Source organism: Triturus cristatus, chromosome 7, assembly GCF_964204655.1.
Source record: "Triturus cristatus chromosome 7, aTriCri1.1, whole genome shotgun sequence".
NCBI lineage: Eukaryota > Metazoa > Chordata > Amphibia > Caudata > Salamandridae > Triturus > Triturus cristatus.
The window spans coordinates 79,325,159-79,350,774 of NC_140590.1; the positions used below are offsets into that span (position 1 = coordinate 79,325,159).

Genomic DNA, 25,616 nt, shown 5'->3' on the forward strand with positions numbered 1-25,616 from the left:
CGCTTACCCTCGCTCATCGTGCGATCAATGGTAAAGGTTCCGCTCATCTATCCTCTTGCCTTCGTCCTTACAGCAACATTCGATGTCTTCGCTCTAGCTCTAAACATCTTCTTTCTACCCCCAGAGTCAAAAAAGCTCGAACTGGAGGGAAAACATTCCAAGTCTGTGCCTCCTCCCACTGGAACAACTTACCCTTGTCCATTAGGACCATCCGGGAGGAACTTTCCTTCCGGAGAGCTTTGAAAACCTTTCTCTTTTGTTAATACTATTTGAGTTCTGGCACTTCCTCTGCCTTCACACAAGTGCCGGGACACCCCGTTGGGGTATCTGTGCGCTATACAAGATTTCCAAATAAATAAATAATAAATAAATAATAAAAAGAGTAAATCACTATTCTACATGGCCCAATCATTTATTTTCTATAAAGGCAACAAACAAATTGAATATTGTTTGCATAACACTTGTATTAACTGAGGGAAACGTAGAGGCCCTAGGCTTCAATGAATGCTTTAACTTGGTAACGTGCATGAATCACCCCAAACGGGGTATCTCGGCGCTTCTTGTGATTTAAACCGGTTACACACTTCTTCGTTACTTCTGGGACATTATCAAGGCTAAGTTTGGGGAGAAGTCCTAGGTATAACTTTCCTACAGCACCTGGTCTTCCAAGGAGGTCTCCAAGAACTAACTAGGCCAGACCTTGCTTAACTTCTGTGATTGAACAAGATCACACATTCAGGCTGGAATATCCACAGGTAGGGGAAGTGCAGTTTGGTTCACGTCTATGCCTTGGGCTCTCCCCGACATCCCTGGACAGTTCATGAGACCACAGATTGGTGAAAGACATGTATGTGCTGTTAGAGGGACACTTTTCTGTGACTTGCCAGGTTGATGGAAGTTGTAATTTTCAGCTATAACATTTAAGGGAGATTGGCCCATATGTTTGCATTCCTGGCTATTTGTTCAATGAGCTAGAGAGAGCCTTAACTGCTGGCATTAGGGTGGCACTGGGCATCTGGAAATCAGATCACATAAAATTGAACAGCAGGGCATATTTAAGATTCTTATTCCTAACATTATCCTTTTCACATAGGGCCCCTGCACTTGTGACGGAGGCCCCACAGTCGTGGGACAGTCTCCGCACTCGTGGTGGAGGCCCTGCAGTGGTGGAGCAGTCTCCACACTCGTGGCAGATGCCCTGCAGTCATGAGGCAGTCTCCGCACTCACTGTGGAAACCCCGCAGTCATGAGTCAGTCTGTGCACTAGTAGCAGAGGCCCGCAGTCATGAGGCAGTCCGTTTACTCATGGTGGAGGCCCTCAGCCATGAGGCAGTCTGTGCAATCAAGGTGGAGGCCCCAAAGTTGTGGGGGAGTCTCTGCACTCGTGGCAGAGGCCCCGCAGTCATGAGGCAGTCTGTGTAATCATGGCGGAGGCCCGCAGTCATGAGGCAGTCTGTGCAATCGTGGTGGAGGCCCTGTAGTTGTGGGGGAATCTGTGCACTTGTGGCGGAGGCCCTGTAGTCATGAGGCAGTCTGTGCAACCGTGGCAGAGGCCCCACAGTCATGGGGCAGTCTGTGCACTTGGGGCTGAGGCCTCACAGTCATGGGGCACTCTCCACACTCATGGCAGAGGCCTCGCAGTCCTGGAGCAGTCTCCACACTCATGGAGGAAGCCCGCAGTCGTGGGGCAGTCTGTGCACAGGTGGTGGAGGCACTGCAGTCGTTGGTGAGTCTCTGCACTCATGGCAAAGGTCCTACAGTCGTGGGGGAGTCTCTGCACTGGTGGCGGAGGCCCGCAGTCATGAGGAAGTCTGTGCAATTGTGGCGAAGGCCCCACAGTGGTGGGGGAGTCTCCACACTCCTGGCAGAGGCCCTGTAGTCGTAGGGGAGTTTCTGCACTCTTGGTGGAGGCCTGCAGTCATGGGGCCGTCTCCACACTTGGACGGAATCCCCGCAAAGAGAATTGTCGTTGCAGAGGTTCCGCCCCAAGTGCAGAGGCACCCTCACGACTGCAGGGCCTCCGCCACGAGTGCAGAGACACCCTCACAACTGCAGGGCCTCCGCCACGAGTGCAGAGACACCCTCGCGACTGCAGGGCCTCCGCCAGGCCCTTTGTGAATCAGGCCCACCTTGTCGGTTGTGCAAGAAAAACCAAAGCAACCTTTTCCAGTGGATTTGAAAACGCTCTCAAATAGGGACATGGGTTTTGTGGATTTACCTTTCACGGAATGGGCGGATAATGCTGCCAATGTTTTCAAATTAAAGCAAAAACATGCTTATATTGTGAATCATTAGATTTTTCAGTCATTGGCTTTCTGGACCATGACCCACACCAGAGTCCTATTTTATGTTGTTTTAAGGGGAACATGAAATATGTTAATTTAAAAAGGTGATATAAGCTGTGTCTGAATGATAGCACAAAATGGATGAAGGTTCCAATGCCTTCAACAACACCAGTTTGTGGTACCCTCCAATTTCTAGAGTTATCATAGAACCTTGAGAATGTAAAACATCCAGACGTCGCTCTTCAGCTGTCTTATTGCTATCAAGTGGACTTCCTGATTCTGGCTTTGGAAATGAGTGAGGACTGTCCAGGTTTGTATCTTTCAAACCCTATAACCATGAGGAGGCGGGATCCATCTCACCCGCACTTCCCGCACTGCCAGGTCTGGTGGCGCAGTGGACAAATGCATCCACTGTAGGGGCCTGTGTTCGACCTCATGGTCATAGATTCTAATCCCGGTGGCTCAACTCAGTCTTTCATCCATCTGAGGTCGATAAAATGAGTACCATTGAGTTGGGTAACAATATACATCTGTTATTCAGCACCTTGAGACTTTCGGGTGATACATGCACTATACAAAAGTACGTTATGCTATGTTTTTTTCCCCAAAAGGCACTCATTTTTAGGTCGAACCTAGCACAGCGCGCATGCGCTGTTCTATGGGAGGCTTCTTGTGAGCACTCCAAATGCACTCCAAACTTCTCTGTGTGGGTCTGACTCCTCCCACACATTGGATTGGCCTTTGTGTGTGTCTTTCAATAATGAAAGCACGTAAATGGCCAAAAGTGGGTGCATGTCCCACCTCTTCTCCAAAGGTTCACTCCCATGGTGTTTTGCTCTCGGGAGCGAGCAGTGCCATGTAGGGTGGCAGCTGCATTCCTCCTCATCTCGTCGTAGATCAGGTTACTAAGTAAACACAGCGCAGTCACTTTCGGTTTAGATGCAGCGCTTGTTGTTTTGTGTGCAAAAGACACACAATTGATGGACGGAATGCAGAACAAATCAAAACATTCTCCCCCAGTCAAGATATCTGGGTTAAATCGAAAATTATTTTGCTCACCATGCCACCCCAGTTTAGACCTGGCCATATGCAAATCAGTCTTGACCCTGTGACTCATGGGAATAGTTCAGCCCGAACTGCCAAGCAAGGTCCTCCCTGGACAGGAAACAAGCATCCTATGACCGGTTTCGGGGTTTCACCCCTCTTCAGCCAGGATAGCTTGATTCCAGTGGCACAGTGAGCCCGGGATCTACGTCTAGGCATACCCGGAGCACTTAGGACGAGAAAGCAAAAGACACACAATTGATGGACGGAATGCAGAACAAATCAAAACATTGTCCCCCAGTCAAGAGATCTGGGTTAAATCCATCATTCTTTTGCTCACCATGCCACCCCAGTTAAGACCTGGCTATATGCAAATCAGTCTTGACCCTGTGCCTCATGGGAACAGTCCAGCTCGAAATGCCAAGCCAGGTCCTCCCTGGATCGGAAAGAAGCATGGTCGTATCACCATAATCCACCTCCCATGTTAGCTATGCCCTAGTCAGGAATTTAACAGACATTAAATTCCTGCGTTAAGGCATACTTAACGGGATTTTAAATATCGCTACCCCTTGTTGATGATATCACGAAGCTGGGGTAGCAATATTTTCCCATGATGTTTTGTCAGGTATGCCTCCTTTGCATCTCATTAGAGATGCAAAGCGAGGCGTGAACAATACGGGGGCTGAATCAAGGGAACACGCGCTAGCATGTCCTATCAAATAATGCGATATAATTATCGCCGCTTTTCACCCGAAAACGGACGCTAAAGCGGCGATAATTATATCATCATCCCTTGTAAATATGCCCCTCAATGTTTGTTATAGAAATGTGCACAAATCAAAACAATTCAATTACAACGCTGACTTTGTACAGCATGTTGCAGACGCTATGATGGGACGTGTGTGCTTCAATACTGGCGTGTTTACGTTTGTGTTGTCTGTTTTTAGTTCCCTTCGTGGCCCTTACAGCTGAGTGTGGCTGGTACATTTTTTGGCTCCTCTTCAGAAACCCAAGCAAACGAAGCTCATTGCACACAGCGGGGCAGATTTACAAGCCCCTTGCGCCACTTTTGCATCACTTTTCCCATATTAAAAGTGATGCGAAAGTGGCGCAAGGGGCTTGTAAATCTGCCCCAGTGTGTGTTTCCCCAATGTAAGGTGCCAGGGGGCAGATTTACAAGAAAGTGACACATCTTTAGAGATGCGTCACTTTCCCTGCGCCAAAATGCGAAACCCTTGCGTCACCATGGATTCGCGGTATTTACAATACGGAACACCATGGCGCAAGGATTGACAGATGCAACTCCAGCAATGCTCACGGGCGCCCTATGCCTAACATTCTGCATCACTCCTTACGCCTGCTTCAAGCAGGCGCAGGGTTTTGGTGCAGCATGGACGTAAAAGTGACTCAGTGAAATCTTGTAGATTTCACTGCATCACTTTTATGGGGCTTCCTGCGACGGAACGCCAACCCTGCTTACATTAAACCTGATGCAGGTTTAATGTGGTGCAGGGATTCACAACGTGACGCATCTCCCTAGATGCGTCATCTTGTAAATGGGCCACAACTTTTACGCTGCCACTGCGTCACCAAAGTGACGCAACGACGGTGCAAAAGTGACGCAAGGGGCTTCTAAATATGCCCCCAGGTGGGTCCATATTACTCGGCTTTGAAAAACTCACAGCATGTGACAGGTGCACGCAAACACACCAGAATGCGGTGGCAGAACAAGTGGAAATAAGAAGCAGTCTGAGGAAAAAGCATCTGTTTCATGTAAGTTATAACGCAACGAAATCACACAAAATCCCCCTTGTAGGCTATGATGGGACCCACGGAAAGGGGTCCGTTGCAGTGAGAAACAAACTGGCGGGTAAAAGGTGCCTTTTGCTACCATTTTATCAAATCTGCTCATCTCCTAGCTGCAGGCATCATTTTGCTGGAATTGCAGATATGTCTCTGTCCCAGCGTCTCTTTTTTTTGCATCTCATTTGCATACATTTGCCTCCAGCTGGGGGCATTCAGCTCGTTAAGGGGCTCCCCTCGCATTATTTCATAAACCAGTTGCTTGGCGGGATTTCACCTGTGGTGACTGCGAAAAGCGGGGTGAAAAAACTGTGGGCATGCTAATAGGGGATAATCTGCTGCATGGCTAAACCTATAAGGTCCTAAAGGCGAGACCTATTGGCTATGCCAATGCTTGTTTGATATGTAATGCGCCAATCTTGAAATCTGACGACGGTCCTGAGAATGAAGAATTGAATACCAACAGGCTTGGTTAAAAGCAAATTGCAAAGTATTTTTCAAGATAAAGTGTGCAAATATTACATTTTATATGTTTAAGGAAAGTCCTATGGCAGACTCTCGGTCACCTGAGCCCTCTACATCTGGGGTACTTTGAAACAAACTCATTGTTTAAAGGACACATATCAGAGGAAGGAAGAGGCGGATTTACTTTGAAATGAAAATGGTTGATCCTCTGTCTGGGTGATCCAAGGAGTACTGTGCCCAGAACATTAGTGTTGACTCTCCGGGCACTCGGTTTTCACTAGGGTGTAGGAGCAACCCACAGAGGAGGGCAGAAGGGGTGAACATTGGCACTATGGAAGGACAATGTACACAGTGTGGGGCAGGTGGCCGTGAGAGGGATTCTGGATTTCAGTTTCATTGTCATCTTCCCATTTGAGACCTTTCCTGTTCCATTTACCCACAGGAGGCGAGTGAGTGCCTCTATGGGTGGACCTGCTGGCACCGCGGATCAGCGAGTTCTTCTGGAGAGTGGTGCCTTTATCAGTAATGGGCTGTGCAAAGCACCTGCTGTGCAAATGTCAATTGCAAAAATGGAACACATCTCAGGTATGGGTGGTGCCCAATGATTGGGTGGCAAAACACACGTTTTCTGCTGTGCAGTGTCTGCGGGCGGAACATCCTGGTGCAGGAAATGGAGTAGGGACAGCCATGCCACCGCAGAGTCCTGCCTTCATGGTGCATGTCAGTGGGGCTGCTCAGCAGTGCCTGGGGAGTCCCACGCTTTGGGGAGCTCTAGTTGTTTTTAAAAGATGAGCAGAACATGTACAGTAAAACCCATAGCAAGACTGCCAGCAGAGAGGTGCATGCTTGTTTTCCTTCAGAGAGTACTTGGCCCATTAGGTCTTGAATGCAGGGGCGTAGCTTGGTCAGTAGGATGGTGGGGGCGAGGGGGAGGTTGAGTTTCAGATTTCCCAACAATTGATCTGGCATATAATGTTAAAATAAGTATACGACAAGCAGAATGCACAAGAGGGGCTTAAGGGGCAGTGGATAGGGAGAGGAATGCTGATTGGTAGGGGTACTAAATGAGTGAAAACACATTATTAGTGAATTAACCAACAATTTTTAAGTCTTTCCAGAGAGAGTGTGTGTGTGCATTTTTGTCCGCGTGTGTATAAAGTGTTGATGAAATCCAACAGCCACCTCACCATACCCGACTGTGATGGAGGATCACAGAACAACAAGTTTCCCGCCAACGCCCTTCTCGCCACCACAGAGCCCGCTGATTCGCTATTTCCCCACACAGAACAAAGCCCCTTGTCCCCCGCAAGCCTACGAACCAGAGGACAGGGTATACGACATTCCAACATCTTGTAGAGATACAAAAGGGCTTAGGGCCCATACTAGGTCTACAGCAGTCAGTAAGAGATCATTCGGTCCACTCCTCCCTGGTAGACAACTCATGGTACAGGGACATGACAGCACTAGGGAAAACAATAACGAATTATTCTTGCTACGTATGTTCATACATCCCCCATGCAGTAGGAGCTGACGGACTAATTTTTCCTAAAGAAGTCCCACCACACATTGCCATGTGCCTTCTGCACTTGTATCTTTGACGCATGCAGGGACAGACCCAGGTCAGCACGGTTGAATTGGATACGGTGTTTGTGAATACCACAACATGGGACTATACCCCCATTCTACACAAATTTCTTACCGAGACAGCCGCTTTGACAGAAGAGATAGGGAACATGCGTAAAAGGGGATACGGGAATATGGACCTTCGTGGACCAATTATCCTGGAACGAGGATATATCTCAGTGTCGGTGCCAGTGGCCAATTGCGATGATTCCCTACCGCATGAGGACCACACATGTCCATGCCGCAATAGAACTGTGATGAAGTTATTAGCACAGATTTACACAAAGGGCAGATGGATCCCTTTTGATGGCCTAATATGTAGAGCAGATTCCTTAGGCCCCCCTTGGGCTGGAGAAACAGATTATGAAGGAGAAATTGACTGGGGTGTTGATGAGGACTGAGAACAGATATGGGCTCAGGAAAGTGGCAGGTATACCTGGGGTAGGGAAGGAATGTCCGAACTTAAAAGAGCATTTAAACTAAAAAACCCATCTCTTTGTTTCATAGGTAATGGCTCTGTACCTGTTGGGCGTAACACAGATTGCAACACAACTATCTTCAATTTTGATATGCAGTTCGGCACTTCCACTTTGATGGACTACTACTGGGCTTGCAGAGAACGCCTCTATCTCCAGCTACCTCCTCAGTGGCTCGTACTGTACTCCGTTGTGACTCTGCATGAAGTACACCTGGTTGTGCCGGCATTGAACGCCTCCCACATACTGTCTCACCCAATGACAGGTGATGTTACATTCCTCCACCGCCACCGGCGAACAGCTGAGTACTTCGCAACATAGGCCCTTGGTAATGTTCCTCAGGAGTTCCGCCTCTTCAACGAGGCCCAGCTCTTCTTTGAAGGGGTAGTTCCAGTCTTCCAAACTAATGCAAATGCCCTCTGGCTCGAAGTGACCCGCTATGAGGTCATGAAAGCCATCAACAGCACCAGGGATGGACTAAATGCAATTAGGGAAGAACTGCGCCCCTTAAGACTGATGGTTCTGGAGCATTGCTACTTCCTCGACATGCTAACTGCTAAAGACAATGGTCTGTGCAATCGGATCGAAAAATCCTGCTGCACTTTCATACCGGGAAACGACGAGGATAACGGATCAATAGCAAGGGCCATTGAGGAGTTGACCAACTTGGGAAAAGAAATGACGAAGGAGGGAGGTGCCCCTGCGGACATTATTCAAACGGACTGGTTCGATTTTGGCTGGATGCCCTCATGGCTGACAGCCATCCTGAAATTAGTGATACCCATAGTTGGGATTGTGTTGCTTCTGTGTTGTGTCTTTCAGCTAGGCATCCATTGCGTCAAGAAGTTTAGCACCAAGGTAGTAGGGATGAACTACTCTAGCACAGGGATCTACCAGGTAGCAAAATACGAGGACATGGATCGGGTTCCTGAGGATGGGACTGGGATGCAATTGGAAATGAGATAGTTAGCAGCACCTGGCACTCACTATGACATACCATCAGTTCCTCCACTCCCCCCAGGTAGAGATACCCTGAGCAAAGGCCCTACAGCTGTCCGATATGAATGTCTGCTCAATAAATCAGGTGCAGATTATGCCGAAATACTTGTTAAGCCAGATGGAGATACTGCCAGGCCAAGAGAACAACCCCAGGGCAGCTTTAAGTATTATGTTAACGACATGCCATGGATTCCCCCACTAGTGGAGGGGTCGCCGAAATACTCTGTTAAAAGTGTGTTCATAAATGAACAAGAGCAGGGAAATGATGGAGGATCACGTTCTACCATCTGATTACCAAAAAGAGCATTTTGATCGACCTTGATAGATTGAAGGTCTCTTATGGCCCTGCTAGAGAAAATCTGAAAATATGCTAAAGTGACCATTTTTCACCATACACAATCAGTAAGTGAAGGCCCAGAGATCCCTTGAACCCCCTGCATATAGGCCGGAGCCAAAGGCCAAAGGCCACCGCCTCATGATAATAAAATCCACTAGGCCCTAATGATTTTTAAACGTGCATTTCTGTTTGTGCTGGACACAATGAGGTAGCTTGGGCAACCATGAAAGTACAGTAGCTTTTCACCGCATAATTGCAAGACACCCACACATGCACGTACACAGGACCAGCTGGTACAAGTTGGTACATCTTGCTACATTATTATTTTGAAAGATAACTTGTTCAAGTGAAATCACAGCCGTAGCTTTGCGATAGGAGCACCTGTCTTAAGTTCCTCTCTCACATATTTCTAGAGATATGTACATGACAAGATGTTCTTTGTTTATATTTTGCGGTCAAGCATGGCTGTTAGACCTGGCACCGTTGGCGTGGGTCACCCTTCCATTTTTGTTTGTGCCTCAATGTATTTTTGTGCTGGTGTTAGCTGCTCAGGGCACTGTGCCACTGCCATCCAGTGCCACAGTGCAAGTGATCCCTATGGTAAAATGTATTATGTGAATTGACTTCCATGTTTGGCTTATTTGGTTTACTATCAGTCCCTAGTAGAGTGCACCAGGGGTGCCAAGGGCTTGTATATCCAAATGCTGCTAGTGGGCTTGCAGCACTGGTTGTGCCACCCACAGAAGCAGCAGGGTAAAATGTGTCTAAGGTCTGCCATTGCAGAACCTGCATGCAGTCTGGTACTGTCATGCTGACTGGGCAAGTGTCCCCACTTGCCAGTCCCTAAACCTTCCCTTACCTCTATTAGTCACCCCTATGGTAGGCCCTAGGGCAGGGTGCATTGTAAGGATAAAGTAGGACATGCCCTGAGGTGTGTGGCATGTCCTGATAGTGAATTACAGCCATTTTCGTTTTTCACTATTGTAAGGCTACCTGCTCTCCATAGGCCAGAATGGGCTGCTAGATTATAACACTCTATAATCCTAGCAGGCTCAGGAAGCATGGTAGAAATTCGTGTTTAGTATGCCTGAACTCAGAATAATAAAATACATCTTTTAGTAAAGTTTATTTTAATATCCTGTGTTTGCAAATGCTACTTTTAGAAAGTTAGCATTTGCTTGCTTAACCATTTCAGTCCGCCTCTGGAGGGGAGGGCTATCTTCTTTGTGTGTAGCTTGAGTGACAGGGCTGGGATGTTCCAGGAGACAGGCTGGGGCTGCCAGGTGGTGAATAGAAAGATTACACCAGGATGGGTGGGAGGAGTGCACCTTGACTCTGAATAGGACAGTGCTCTGCCTCCACAATGCTGGCTCCACCCCCTGGGGAGCGTCTGATGTCTCTGCCCTGCCTGCTGAAAGAAGAAGCCAGAGTCTCAACAACAAAGTGCTCCTCACTGAAAATAACTGGACTGGGATTATGCAAAGGCCCCCCGGGCCTGTAAAGACAAAAGAAACTTGGTATAAATGTAGGAGCCTGGCTCCTAAGAAATCAGATCCTGATTGAACCACGAAGAAACTCTGCCTGACTAGAAGGACCTGGAAGAAGCTGAAGGAGGAGTAACTTTCCCTGACCTGGGGGATAGGACTGCAGTTGGTGCCTTGCTGAGAAAGGAGAGGAAAAGACTGAAAGAGACTTTGCACTTTGTTTTTCAACTATCTCCAAGGGCTTAGAAGAAGAGCTTGCCCCCTGAACTGAGTCCCAGGACCATTGGACTCATCTGCCTTCAAAAACTGAGTTGCCTGGACGATTCTTGCTTGTTTCCCGCTGGATTTGGCCCCAGTACGCCTCGTACTACATCCGCCGTGAAGCCGTGTCTTTGCCGCCCGGCACCGTGTGTCTGCGCTGAACCAAAAGCGTTAGTACGCACCGTATCCCTCCCGGCTGCATTGCACCTAACCTTCCACACCGATTCGAGACGTACATTCCTGGCTGCCGAACCCTGTACGCCGGACTCAGGCTTCACTGTCCCACAGGTACGGTCTGTACGCTGCCAACGTACTGCACCGTGCCGTACTCAGAGCCGAGAAGCCGCAGTACGCTGATCCTCCCCGTAGGCTGTACGGCGCCGAGAAGTGTCGCCGCTGATCCGCACCGAAGGTACGGCCCGAACGCCGACACCACGGACTCTGCAAGCTGATCCGGATCATCCGCCCATACCCCTGAAGGTCCCGTACCAACGCCGCGTCCCGACGCCGCGACCGGACCAGACCGAGTACGCTGCCGAACTACGACCCGGACCCATCAACTTGACCCGCACTGTCCGTCGCGGACCCCACGAACTTAAGGTACTTTGTCCTGTTCGCACCGCAGTGTGCACGTCCCGGACCCCGGAGTCAGCACCGATTGTTTGACTCGTACTTTCTTTGTTTTTAATGTGGACGAGTTGTACACCCAGGTACGAACCGTACAAAGCCTGAAAAGAAGCAGAATTGAGTAAAAGAAGCCTATTTTTGCATTTTAAGCCTTTTTGCAAGAACATTGAACTTTAAAATAATACTGTGGTAATTTCTAAACGTTATTCTGGTCCTGTGCTAAGCCTTATATAAAGAGAACTATTTTTGATATAACCTTGACTAGTGTCCATTTGTGGTGTGTCATTGTATTACTGTATGTGTTCACAAATGCTTAACCTATGACGCCCTGAGAATAGTCTTGACTGCTTGCGCCACATTACCTAAAGGGTGAGCAGGGGTTATTTGAGAGGGTGATCCCCTTATCCTGACTTAGAAATGAGAGTCCCTGCTTGTCGCAAGTGCATACCTGTGCCAACTAGAGACCCCCATTTCTAAAAATGGCCATCCACCCGTTTCAACCACCTGACCATTTCCGTGTCCTAAGACATGCGGTCAAGCCACCTGCACCAGAAAGTGCATCAGAAAGTGCATCAGAACAGTGTCATAGTTCTGCATTTTCAGGTATATTAGATCCAACACCTCAATTAGAAGCCAGAACTCTGCTACTGTGTCCATCACATGCGTGGGTTCTCCGGCCGGCCGTTTATCTGATTTGGGACTTCAAAGCCTCTCTCAGGTGGTACCTCCCAATTTAGATAACCTTTTTGTCTTTTTTAATCTCTGATTATTCTCGGTATTTTTCATCCACACCCAATTCCTTGCATTTAGGGTCTCTTGAAATGTTAATCTTACATGGCTAGTTCTCTTTAGAAAAGCTTGCATCTAGGTGCTATATTTTCATAGAATGTATTCTGTGTCTTTTGAATCTCTTACTGATTTCAATTATGCCATTTTACAGGTCCTAATTCAAGCCAGGTTTCTAGACTTCTGAGCATTATAATGATCATGTGGTTTATCCCTGACAGAGTGAAGTCAGGTTTCTTGATGGCTTTGCTTAGATAATGAAATGATATGCATTTCTTTTGCTGTGTTAATGACTTGCTGAATAAAAGTGTCACTTCAACTGTATTTCTTCATTTCACATATGTGTTCTTATTCTCAGATAAGCAGTGTTTTGGTGCCTTGTGACCACACCAGAAGGGTAACTTATTACCATTTAACAACTGGAAGCGCCTGGACCCAACTATTTATCGCAGAAAACATTTATTAGGGGGTGTGACACCCCAAACATCCACCCCTGAAGCTACGCCCCTGCTTCAATGTGGCTACTAATTCCACAAATTCTATTAAAGAGAGTGACTTTTGGAATATTCAAAATGGCCTTCTAGCTAGCCAGCGGGGCTGGGTCAACAAAGCCACAACCATTGCCCATAGATATTCAGAACATAAATCCTCATCCATCTTTTACGAAACGAGCTCCTGAACCCCATCAAATTAAAAAAGAGTGTGCTTGGTGCATTGATGGCCAAAGTAAGCATCATGTGACATTATCAGGTTCACATACACGTGATTTTCTTTGAATTGCAGTTGTCCTTATCACAGAAGTCCTTCTTCATCCGGAGCCGGAAGTCTCCGATGGTCTCGCTGAAGACATAGCTCTTACAGTTCTGAGGCGCTCCGCAGTTCTTGAACGCCATTAAGGTGGTCTGACCCTCTGTAAAAATACAAGGAAACAAAGGTGAGCCGGATTTGGTGCCTCAAACACCTTCCAAGTTGGCAAGAGCCCAGCAGAAGACATCGGCCTAGGCAGCAAAATGGCCACCACAGGTTACCCGGATGTAGTGAGTGCTGGTTGGTATCCCCACATGATTTGCTGTAGTTGCTGATTTAGTGGGAGGTGCCTCACCCTCACCAACATTCAGAGGGATGATAGTGATAAAGGGTTCATGACAAATTGCTGAAAGCCCTGGTCAAGCAGAATTACTTTAGAAGCCATCCCAGACTGATTGGATGATCATTCAACTACACTAGAAGTCATTTTCACATCATCAGACATCATCAAGTTCTTGAAGTCATCAGCAGAGCTTAGAAAAGTGAGCCTGATGATTTGAGGATGACTTGAAAATGAGTATCTGATGGCGCCACAAGATGTGACTGTTCCTGATGAACAGAGGATAAGCAGTTGATGACTTCTCAAGATGAGATGGTTCCTGATGATTTGAGGAGGCTTTAAAGATGACTTCCTGTGTACTTCAAAGGCACTCACAAAATTAAACTGGCCCTGGTTTTTTGAGGAGGGCTTGCTTATTACTTTCTCTGTTTTGGTTTCATTTCTGTTACAAAAAATAAAGCCTTATAGATAATTTCAGAATTATTTGTTTATTAGTGAACAACGAACACTGTTTAGGTATTTCACAAGTATTCATTTACATTCAAATAAATGGTGCTTCATTCTAATAGGATCTTCACACACCAGTAAGTAGAGTGTAGTATGCTGCCTTACTGGAAGTGGGTATTTAATATTATCATTGAACATTTCTGACGAGTCACTCTCATGGGCAGTCTCTCTACCCTAACTTTCACTCTGCCTTCTTTCTCTGGCTTATCTCTGCTCTTATTTCTTTTTCTTTTCTTATTTCTTTTTCCCGCAGCCTCATTGTTGAGTTCATTTATCATCACACAGTTCAGTTCAGTTCACACTATGTTTTCTCTTCTGGAGTGCGGTCTTTTGAAGCTTCAAAAGGAATGAAAGGGTGATAAGCATTTTGCATCGCAGCACTATTTCTTTAGTCAAAATTCTGTACTTTTGCACGGTATTACACAGTCGATGCCAGTTTATTTGCAAAACTTTCTATAAGTAATACGTGCACATACCTAGAATTATTTTTTTCCTGAGCAGGTGCTGGAGAGCGTGGAATCTTGCCTCGAATTTCCCACCTTTTGGAATTCTATTGGTATATTGTGCTATCCAAATCTTTCCTTTGCATTCTGGTACTCGTAGTCCAGTAAATAAAATCCTGGCTTATAAGTAGCAGAATACAAAAACAAATCTTAACTAAATGAATGTCAAAATCCTGTTTATGGGATCTGAATATCTGGGTTGCTTTGCTGTGTACATTTCTCTGCAATAAGGCAGACACAGTGCACTGCTTCGTTTTGGTTTGACTCCCGCGCAGAGCAAATTAGGGGTTTGTTTGGTTTGTTCCCAGTGAAGAAGCTGACTCAGAAAGATCCAATGCTACAGAGGGACCCCCAGTGCTGTGGGCTGGCACCACCTTGCCCCATCGGATCCATACTTTGGTTTCCCTTAACTGTGGGAAGAGGACAGAGAGCGCAGTGGCTTGGAGGGACACACGTGTCTGATTGGCATGGTGCATTAGACTGCTGCAGGCAATCTGGTAGGCTGGAGCAGCAGGCTACTCACAGCACCCTAGTAGAAGCTCATACTTAGAGCCAGTTTGCAATGTGCTCAGGGGGCCCCCTGGACCTCGGCCCCCCCCCCCCGCACCGCGGGGGCTGCGGGGGCCTTTGTTACGCCCCTGAGCACCCTGTAGTGTCCGGAGCGCGCTGCCGGGGTGCGCTAGCGCTGACGTGTGACGTCAGACACTAGCGTGTTTAAATAAAGGGGCGTGGCCTCGACGCGTTAGTCGGAGCCGCGTGTTAAACTAAAGAATACCGGCTCCGTGTCGCTGTTAGCGCAATTGCGCAGCGATGTAATTTAGAGCGTTTAAAACGCTACACTGGCGACAAGGGGTGTCTAGAGCCCTGATGTGCTGCTTTTGAGCCCCACAGCCTATTTTCTTGGCCTCCCATGTGTCCTGAGCTGGAGTGTGCAGCCCCTCCTCACAGTGACCCGGCTGTGCCTGCTGCTAGGCCTGGTGGGGGATACTGCAAGTGCCCTGGAGGCCTATCCAGCCATCGGCAGTGACTCTGTGTGCGCCCTGGTGCTCCATTCTACAGCCTGGAAGGGGTATGTCTCGCCCAGGCGGTGCCGCGCCTGCTCCACGAGGTGCCTGACGACTACTGCGCCCTCCACCGGATCGGGCCTACGCCGGGTGAGATCGCCTAAGCCCAGGAGCGCCTGAGGAGTCCCGCGGATGACGTCTGGAGGTAGGCGTGCCCACCGGTTGGTGTAGAAGCGTGAGGGAAGTCAATGCGCAACACCCAGAGGGGGTGCACGCCTGTTGGCGTCGACGCAGAGGAGAGGGAGCCAGCTTCCACCACGTGCTGCGCACGTGCCAAGATGGCGTCGATTCCCGCCATTGAGCCGTTTGCCATTGACGGTGCCCCGTCGTCCCTTGCCCCGCGCTGGAGGGATTGGACAGACCGTCTACAAATCTACTTCGAAGGGGCTGGCATCGCGAGGGAACGGCGCAGAGCGCTGCTGCTCCACCTAGGAGGCAAAGACATCCACCGTATATACAAAACTCTCGTGGAAGCCACAACGAAAACGTACCACACACTGCTGAACGCGCTCAACGCCCACTTCAAGCCCATGGCGAACAGAGACTATGAAAGGTTCATCTTCCCTCAAGCCAAACAAGAGGCGGACGAGTCCCTGGATGCTTTCCATGGCAGGCTGAAGGAGTTAGCCAGCACGTGTGGGTTCCGTGACGAATAGGAAGAGATCCGAGGGCAGATCATACAGGGGTGTTACTCGTCCAAGCTTCGTGTCACGGTCCTCCAGGAAGAAGGAAAGCCCCTGGCGGACATCCTTACTCTCGGACAGTCGAAGGAGCTATCGCAAGTGAGGGCCTCGCATATGGAAGCAGCCCTACATCGCCCTGTGAAGACGGAGCAAGTGCAAGTGGCGAAAGCGGTAAACGTAGTGCGGCCCAAAGGAAGGCAAACCGGAGGGAAACGGCAACCGGAGGCAAAGAAGAAGGACTGTGGGTACTGTGGCGGCCAACCCCACCGCATGCAAGACTGCCCGGCCAGAGGGAAAATAGTGCGGCGCCTGTGGGTGGATGAACCACTTCGCGGCGGTGTGCCGGTCCACCAGAGTTGAGAAGGAGGCGGCCCATGCGGTACGGGAAGAGGCAGACAGTGAAGACATGGACGACGACACCGCAGAGTACCCAGTCCATTATGTGTTTGCGATCCACCAGCCACAGAAGATAAGCGCAGACTTCCGAAATGTCGCATCCTAGTCCAACAACAAGAGGTAAAGGCGACAATTGACACTGGGGCCTCCATCGAGCTGATGGCCGCCAATGTCTACCACCAACTGCGGGTCAAACCCCCGCTGCGAGAGGCGAAGATTCGGGTGTTCGCATACGGCCACCAGACGCCCATTCCCCTCATCGGGTGTTTCAAAACAGAGCTACAACATGGTGAGAGGAGCATCAACACCACCGTCTATGTCACGGAAGAGGGCAGCGGGATGCTGCTGAGCGGGCAATCGGCCGAAGAATTGAGACTGATCTCGTTTGCCATGGCAGTCCCGGAGGAAGAACTGGATACCATCATGGAAGAGTTTGGAGAAGTTTTTAACGGCATCGGGTGCCTGAACGGAAAGGAAGTATCCTTACACATCGACCCGTCGGTCCATCCAGTGGCGCTGAGGCACCGGCGAATCGCTTTCCACCTGAGGCAAAAGGTCGAGGAGGAGCTGGAGGCCCTGGAGAGACAAGGCATCATCGAAAAGTTCAGTGGGCCAACCCCGTGGGTATTCCCGATCGTCATCGCCAGGAAGCCGAAGCAGCCAGGACAGGTCCGCATCTGTGTGGACAGGCGCCTCCCTAACGCCGCGGGCAAGAGAGAGCGACACCTGACGCCCACCATTGATGACATCCTGGGAGAGCTGAACGGGGCCAGGTGGTTTTCGAAGATGGACCTACGGTCAGGCTACCACCAGCTACCACTTCATCCGGACTCGAGGTACATCACCACATTTTCTACACATGTGGGCCTCAGACGGTATCGGTGCCTGAACTACGGCATCTCGAGTGCCGCCGAGGTATTCCAAAATACCATCAGAGAAGTGCTCAGTGGGCTCCCCTGCGTGCTCAATGTGAGCGAGGACCTGCTCATATACGCGTCAACCATAGAGGAACACCACCAGCAGTTGAGAGGGGTCCTCAAAAGGATTCAGGAGTCAGGCTTGACCCTGCACCGGGAGAAGTGTCAGTTCCTGCAGAACAAGATCAGTTTCTTCGGATACACCTTCTTGGACCAAGGGGTGGCCCCAGACCCGGACAAGGTGAAGGATGTCCAAGATGCCCCAGCTCCGACGAACATCTCGGAGGCCCGGAGTTTCCTGGGCATGGTCAACTTCTGCGGCCGCTTCATTCCGGACCTCTCCAACCTCACCAAACCCCTCAGGGAGCTGACCAAGTCGTCCACCACGTGGCAGTGGGGCCCGGAACAGGAGCAGGCGTTCCAAGCAACGAAGGCGGCCCTGTCCGCGGACACTACCCTCTCGTACTTCGACCCGGCAAAGCCCACCAATGTGGCGGTCGACGTGAGCCCGTTTGGGTTGGGAGCGTTCCTGACACAACTCCAGAACAACGAGGAGTGGGCCCCCATTGCCTATGCCAGCCGGTCCCTGACCGAAACAGAGCAGCGCTACTCGCAAATCGAGCGAGAAGCCATCGCCATCCACTGGGCATGCCGGCATTTTCACGTGTATGTGTATGGACATCATTTCACGGTAACAACTGATCACAAGCTGTTTATAATAACAAAAAGGGGAGGGTCCGAGGGAAAATTTAAAGACCAAGACAGACTCAATCCCCCATCCAATATACTAATACCACAAGGAATCTGTCAGTCTGAGAAACAAGGGCACAGTCGCTAGGAAGGTTTAGAATAAGCGAAGAGTTTGAAAAGGGAGCCTCAGAGTGCTGTAGGATTCATTAGGATTACCATCAAAAACCAGTGATTGGTGTATATCATCATCTGGATATCCACTCCTTCCCACCACTGTGATTCACTCCATCTTGGAGTTTCATTCGTGGTTAGTTAGTAACCGGAGCACATTTTTATGAGGCCCATGGAAAGGGAAGGAGAGAAGGACAGCCAAGCCACTAGTAAGGGCAAGATATGAAATATATACCAAAAAATGATATATAAGTGGTGCAGTGCAGTAAGGTGAGATGTTAAAAAAGGATAAGGAGGAAAAAAGAAAGTTTATTGAGAAATATTCCTGCCAATCCTTATCTAAAAATGGTGCAGAAACAGCTTCTAACAAATAGGCTGTTTGACAATAGGGTCGACATGTTTCAGCCTGCTTGCCTGGAGGGTCAAATGGCTTTCGTCAGGACCTTCATTTTATTATCGCTACTGCAGCAAAAGTGAGTGAAAAAATTATAAATTGTGAGACAGTGTTAAAAAATACAACCTTATTATGGTGTACAACTTCTTCGTATTGTCAGTGTGTTTATGAACATCTGTGGAAATACGAAAAGAGAATCACAAAAACAACACAGTGAGTGAAACCATCGGACAAATTCTCGCTTGAAACGCTGTGCCTTAATCTCAAGTGCTTACCTGATCAGCACGAGAAGTGAGCCTCACCTCACCCGGTAAAGACTCAGGTTAGAAGGAGGCCCCGCCCTACAAAATTGAATAAGATGTGGGGAAAATTCAGTACAATGAACCATGAGATACGATGGTTCAAAATCTATAATTTGAGACATTCTTCTGAATGTCCGTTATATGCTCAGCTTTGAACGCTGAAGTGACTTCACTCAAGAAAACAAAACCACACCTAAAATGATAGACTATGCAGACGCGCAAATACTAGGACACCGGTGGAACACGCAGTGCTCAATTGCGCCGCATCTGTTACAAAGATTAAGAGTTTCAAAGTTTTGAACTCTAGATCGCTCACCTCTCCGTCGGTACCTCGATGTGAAGTCTGAGCCGTTTGGGAGGTAACCGGCAGCGCAGGTGAGAGGTGTTAAAAAGTATGCCCTTTGGTTAAGCGACGACCTGATTCGTCAACGCTGGGCCAATGGGTTACTGTGTTTGATTTGTTATGGTCTCTGGTTGGGCCCTGGAAAGCCCGAGGTCACGCGGGATTTTCGCGGGATTTCGAGAAAAACTACAAGATGATGTCAGCGTGTCAGGAAGGTGTAGTTCCAATGGGGTCGAGGAAAACCCGAGGTCACGCGAGACTAGAGAATGACTACTGAATGACATCAGCGTGTAAGGAAGGTGTAGTTCCGTATATTTGACAAAGCTTTATCAATCAGTGTGACGCAAACATACTTTCATATGATGGATAGAATAGGTCTAGCAATTGGTGCATATCTAAATGAGGTAGTCCCAATCTTTGATCACTATCTCTGGATGAACCTAGATCAGTGGAGAGTTATAATGAGCTCCACGGAATATCATCGTTCAATCCTGTTTGAAAAGTACCAATTTTGAACACCCAGCGTTGTTCCTTTAAAAACAAGAAGCGAGATGTGTCACTTACATGTGATGGAATAAAGGGTTTCTCTAAGACTGTCCACCAAAAATCGTTGGCTTGGTGCTTCACTTCATGGAAGTGGCGTGTCAGTCTCGTATTAGTCTTGTTGCAGCGAAAGGTGCTCTTGTGTTCTAGCATTCGCTGTCTGACTTTCCGAGTGGTCATCCCTATATACCGGAGTTTACAGGGGCATTCAATCATATAGATTAGATTTTCACTGTTGCAGTTGGTAAAAGATCTTTGCTCCCATGGTTTGTTCGTGCCTATGTCTAATGTTGTAGAATGGCTAGTCTGCGGGCATATTGAACACGTCCCACATGGGTGGTGTCCTTGTACTGCAGGTAGATCCCATAGAGTCCCAATGGGACGTGGTCTTGCTTCACGAGGTCGTGTATGAACCACTTTGTCTCTAAGGTTGCTTCCTCGTTTGAGGGAGAACAAAGGCAGAGGTATTTTCTCTTTGCATGAGTTCAGAATGCGCCAATGCTTCTTCACACTCTTTTGAATTCCATTGGTGAGCGTGCTGAATGTGTGGACGAAGGTGAGCCGCTCCAGTGGTGGTTTTGCAATAGGTGGCTCTATTAGTGCTTCTCTGTTGTTATTGGAAGCGCGTTTGAACGCTTTCTTGATCAGAGATCTCGGATATTGTTTAACAATAAGTTGTTCAGTGAGATTCTTTGCATGCACCTGGTATTTTTCAGATGTGGAACAGTTGCGTCTTACACGCAAGAACTGTCCGTAAGGAAGATTATCTCTCAATGATTTTGGATGTTGACTATCATATCTCAAGAGAGAGTTACGGGACATTGGTTTCTTGTACAGTTCACTTTCAAGGCCGGTTATAGTGCTGAAGATAGAGAGATCAAGAAAGGCTAATCTCTCTTTGTGAGCTTCCACTGTGAACCTCAAAAAGTTGTTTCTGGTGTTCAACCAATCTAGGAAGGGTGATACTGATGACAAATCACCGCGCCAGATTACCAGGATGTCGTCAATATAGCGCTTCCATAGTCGGATCGAGTCACTGAAAGGGTTGTCCTCGTTGAGCACATGTGTTTGTTCGAATGAATGCACATAGAGATTGGCTAAGCTAGGAGCAAAAATGCTCCCCATGCTGGTCCCGGAGACCTGCAGGTAAATGGTGTCTTCAAATTTGAAAAAATTTTCTTTCATAGCCAAATGTGCAAGGGTCATGATGAAATGAACGGGAGTGATGGTATCCAGATCTGTATTGTTCAGGATGGAAAAGATGGTTTCAAGGGTCTCATCCTGAGGAATAGAGGTATATAATGATTCCACATCAAATGATACTAGAATGTCTCTATCGGGATCAAAGTCAACTGTGGGCAAAAGACGTAGAATGTCTTTCGTGTCCTGCAGGTAAGTAGGCATCTCTTTTACTAGAGGTCTTAAGAAGTGATCAACAAAGGTAGATAGAGGTTCTAGTAGTGATCCTTGTCCTGATATAATAGGTCTCCCTGGTGGGGGCCGTTGGACCTTATGGACTTTGGGAAGGGTGTAAAAGTAAGGCATCACAGGATGGGGGGTATTGAGAAACGATGCTTCCTGTGAAGTGATCCATCCATTAGATGATGCTTCCTCTACTGCTTCAGTGATAATTTTCTGAATCCTCTTGGTGGGATCTTGTTGAAGAGGTTTGTAAAATCTTCGATCCGCCAGTTGTCTGAGGCACTCTTGGCGATATTTTTCAATATCTTGGATGACCACTGCTCCGCCTTTGTCGGCTGGCTTTATTATGATGGTTCGGTCTTCCATAAGGGCTTTCAAGGCCAAGCGTTCTTTCTTAGGTAGATTGCAGTAGTGATCTGATCTTGTTTTGTTCTTACATAAGGTAGTGATTTCCTCGGTTACCGCTTGTTCAAAGGATAACACCTGCGGTGGTACCTCATGTAGAGGGGGATTAAAGGTGGATTTGTTTTTCAGGCCGGTGTTAAGTTCACTCGATGTACCTTGGGTCGTCTCTTTATTCTTAAAGAAATAGTGTAGCCTTATTTTGCGAAAAATTTTTGCCAGGTCACATCGTACTTCAAAATCATCTCCATGAGTGGTGGTCACAAAGCCAAGGCCTTTGTTGAGTATCGATGTCTCATCAGCTGTCAAAATCTTGTTACTCAGGTTCAGTACTAGATCGTCTCGGTACTCGTTCCTGGTTGTGGTTGTCCTCTCTTGGTTTGGCTGCGGGTGTTCATTTGTTGGGGCACTTGTGGGGGCAGGTTCCAATGCACCTGTGGTTGCTGACCTCTTCTTTTTGCCCTGGGCCTCCCTCGGCCCGACCCTAAAAAAGGCTGGAAATTAGGGTCCTGCTGGTGTATTGAGAATTGGTTTGGTTGGAAAGGCTGGAAAGCCTGGGGTGGTGGGGGGGGATATCCCCACGGTGTCGGAGGCCACCATTGTTGGAAATTCGGAGTATATTGTCCTCTCCAATTTCTTCTATTCCCTCGACCTCTGTATTGTGGTCTGTTGGGTTGTGGACCTCCATTCTCATTCTCGTAGTTGTCATCATCCGAACTGCTCCCTGAGTAATTGGACCCATATCTGCGCCCTTTGTTGTTGAACTCGGGTGCTACGTAGGAATCGCTGGTGTAAGGATATATCACCTCGTGTTTGAATTTAGCAAGGTCTTTTTTGAATTTTTCTATTTTGGAGACCAGTATAGCGTCTTTTAAATCTTTATTACTTTTATTGGCTTCATCCTGGTTCTTTTTGAAAATTGTAGCAGTGACGGTGACTTTGATTTGGGCTTCTAAAGTCTGTATCTCTAGGAGGATGGTGTCTGCAATGCGTTTAGATGTACTGATGATCAAAATGAGCCAATCACGCGTGCAGCGCCACGCTATGAGGGACCAATCTTTTAGAAATCTTTTATCTTGCAAAAATAAACGAGGTGCGTTGGTAACTATTAGGCCTGTGGGGGCACAGTTGCCTCGTAAGTATTCAGCCATGATCGCACCGTGTATTGTTGTGCGTGTGTGTGATTTCTTTAATGTAATTATCTTACTCCAATCATCAATATTGGTGCCTGGTAAGGTAAATGTAGTGTCTAATATACTAGGTGTACTGTCCAATATAGATTGGAGAGTGGAGTCATCATAGGATAAACCACTAAATTCTGCCATCATGCAGAGAATGAGTTATATGTCTTGTTAAAAAGAGGAAGTCACCAGCAGAACAAACAGTGCAAGTACTTGTATGGTGGTGAACTGTCAGTTTAACAAACCATCAAGTATGGGTTAAAACAGGACCCGCAGCCATCAGCTGCACAGTAATAATAACAAAAAGGGGAGGGTCCGAGGGAAAATTTAAAGACCAAGACAGACTCAATCCCCCATCCAATATACTAATACCACAAGGAATCTGTCAGTCTGAGAAACAAGGGCACAGTCGCTAGGAAGGTTTAGAATAAGCGAAGAGTTTGAAAAGGGAGCCTCAGAGTGCTGTAGGATTCATTAGGATTACCATCAAAAACCAGTGATTGGTGTATATCATCATCTGGATATCCACTCCTTCCCACCACTGTGATTCACTCCATCTTGGAGTTTCATTCGTGGTTAGTTAGTAACCGGAGCACATTTTTATGAGGCCCATGGAAAGGGAAGGAGAGAAGGACAGCCAAGCCACTAGTAAGGGCAAGATATGAAATATATACCAAAAAATGATATATAAGTGGTGCAGTGCAGTAAGGTGAGATGTTAAAAAAGGATAAGGAGGAAAAAAGAAAGTTTATTGAGAAATATTCCTGCCAATCCTTATCTAAAAATGGTGCAGAAACAGCTTCTAACAAATAGGCTGTTTGACAATAGGGTCGACATGTTTCAGCCTGCTTGCCTGGAGGGTCAAATGGCTTTCGTCAGGACCTTCATTTTATTATCGCTACTGCAGCAAAAGTGAGTGAAAAAATTATAAATTGTGAGACAGTGTTAAAAAATACAACCTTATTATGGTGTACAACTTCTTCGTATTGTCAGTGTGTTTATGAACATCTGTGGAAATACGAAAAGAGAATCACAAAAACAACACAGTGAGTGAAACCATCGGACAAATTCTCGCTTGAAACGCTGTGCCTTAATCTCAAGTGCTTACCTGATCAGCACGAGAAGTGAGCCTCACCTCACCCGGTAAAGACTCAGGTTAGAAGGAGGCCCCGCCCTACAAAATTGAATAAGATGTGGGGAAAATTCAGTACAATGAACCATGAGATACGATGGTTCAAAATCTATAATTTGAGACATTCTTCTGAATGTCCGTTATATGCTCAGCTTTGAACGCTGAAGTGACTTCACTCAAGAAAACAAAACCACACCTAAAATGATAGACTATGCAGACGCGCAAATACTAGGACACCGGTGGAACACGCAGTGCTCAATTGCGCCGCATCTGTTACAAAGATTAAGAGTTTCAAAGTTTTGAACTCTAGATCGCTCACCTCTCCGTCGGTACCTCGATGTGAAGTCTGAGCCGTTTGGGAGGTAACCGGCAGCGCAGGTGAGAGGTGTTAAAAAGTATGCCCTTTGGTTAAGCGACGACCTGATTCGTCAACGCTGGGCCAATGGGTTACTGTGTTTGATTTGTTATGGTCTCTGGTTGGGCCCTGGAAAGCCCGAGGTCACGCGGGATTTTCGCGGGATTTCGAGAAAAACTACAAGATGATGTCAGCGTGTCAGGAAGGTGTAGTTCCAATGGGGTCGAGGAAAACCCGAGGTCACGCGAGACTAGAGAATGACTACTGAATGACATCAGCGTGTAAGGAAGGTGTAGTTCCGTATATTTGACAAAGCTTTATCAATCAGTGTGACACAAACATACTTTCATATGATGGATAGAATAGGTCTAGCAATTGGTGCATATCTAAATGAGGTAGTCCCAATCTTTGATCACTATCTCTGGATGAACCTAGATCAGTGGAGAGTTATAATGAGCTCCACGGAATATCATCGTTCAATCCTGTTTGAAAAGTACCAATTTTGAACACCCAGCGTTGTTCCTTTAAAAACAAGAAGCGAGATGTGTCACTTACATGTGATGGAATAAAGGGTTTCTCTAAGACTGTCCACCAAAAATCGTTGGCTTGGTGCTTCACTTCATGGAAGTGGCGTGTCAGTCTCGTATTAGTCTTGTTGCAGCGAAAGGTGCTCTTGTGTTCTAGCATTCGCTGTCTGACTTTCCGAGTGGTCATCCCTATATACCGGAGTTTACAGGGGCATTCAATCATATAGATTAGATTTTCACTGTTGCAGTTGGTAAAAGATCTTTGCTCCCATGGTTTGTTCGTGCCTATGTCTAATGTTGTAGAATGGCTAGTCTGCGGGCATATTGAACACGTCCCACATGGGTGGTGTCCTTGTACTGCAGGTAGATCCCATAGAGTCCCAATGGGACGTGGTCTTGCTTCACGAGGTCGTGTATGAACCACTTTGTCTCTAAGGTTGCTTCCTCGTTTGAGGGAGAACAAAGGCAGAGGTATTTTCTCTTTGCATGAGTTCAGAATGCGCCAATGCTTCTTCACACTCTTTTGAATTCCATTGGTGAGCGTGCTGAATGTGTGGACGAAGGTGAGCCGCTCCAGTGGTGGTTTTGCAATAGGTGGCTCTATTAGTGCTTCTCTGTTGTTATTGGAAGCGCGTTTGAACGCTTTCTTGATCAGAGATCTCGGATATTGTTTAACAATAAGTTGTTCAGTGAGATTCTTTGCATGCACCTGGTATTTTTCAGATGTGGAACAGTTGCGTCTTACACGCAAGAACTGTCCGTAAGGAAGATTATCTCTCAATGATTTTGGATGTTGACTATCATATC

General features: G+C 47.5%; 1 protein-coding gene across 1 annotated transcript in view; it reads right to left on the minus strand.

The window, feature by feature from the left end:
- The window catches only part of LOC146808868 (phospholipase A2 inhibitor and Ly6/PLAUR domain-containing protein-like), an 84,675-nt gene that overhangs the window by 42,969 nt on the left and 16,090 nt on the right, over positions 1-25,616 (minus strand). The window contains exon 3 of the mRNA XM_085614247.1: positions 12,951-13,100. Within this exon, the coding sequence (XP_085470373.1) occupies positions 12,951-13,100 (150 nt within the window). The remainder of the gene's footprint in view (positions 1-12,950; positions 13,101-25,616) is intronic.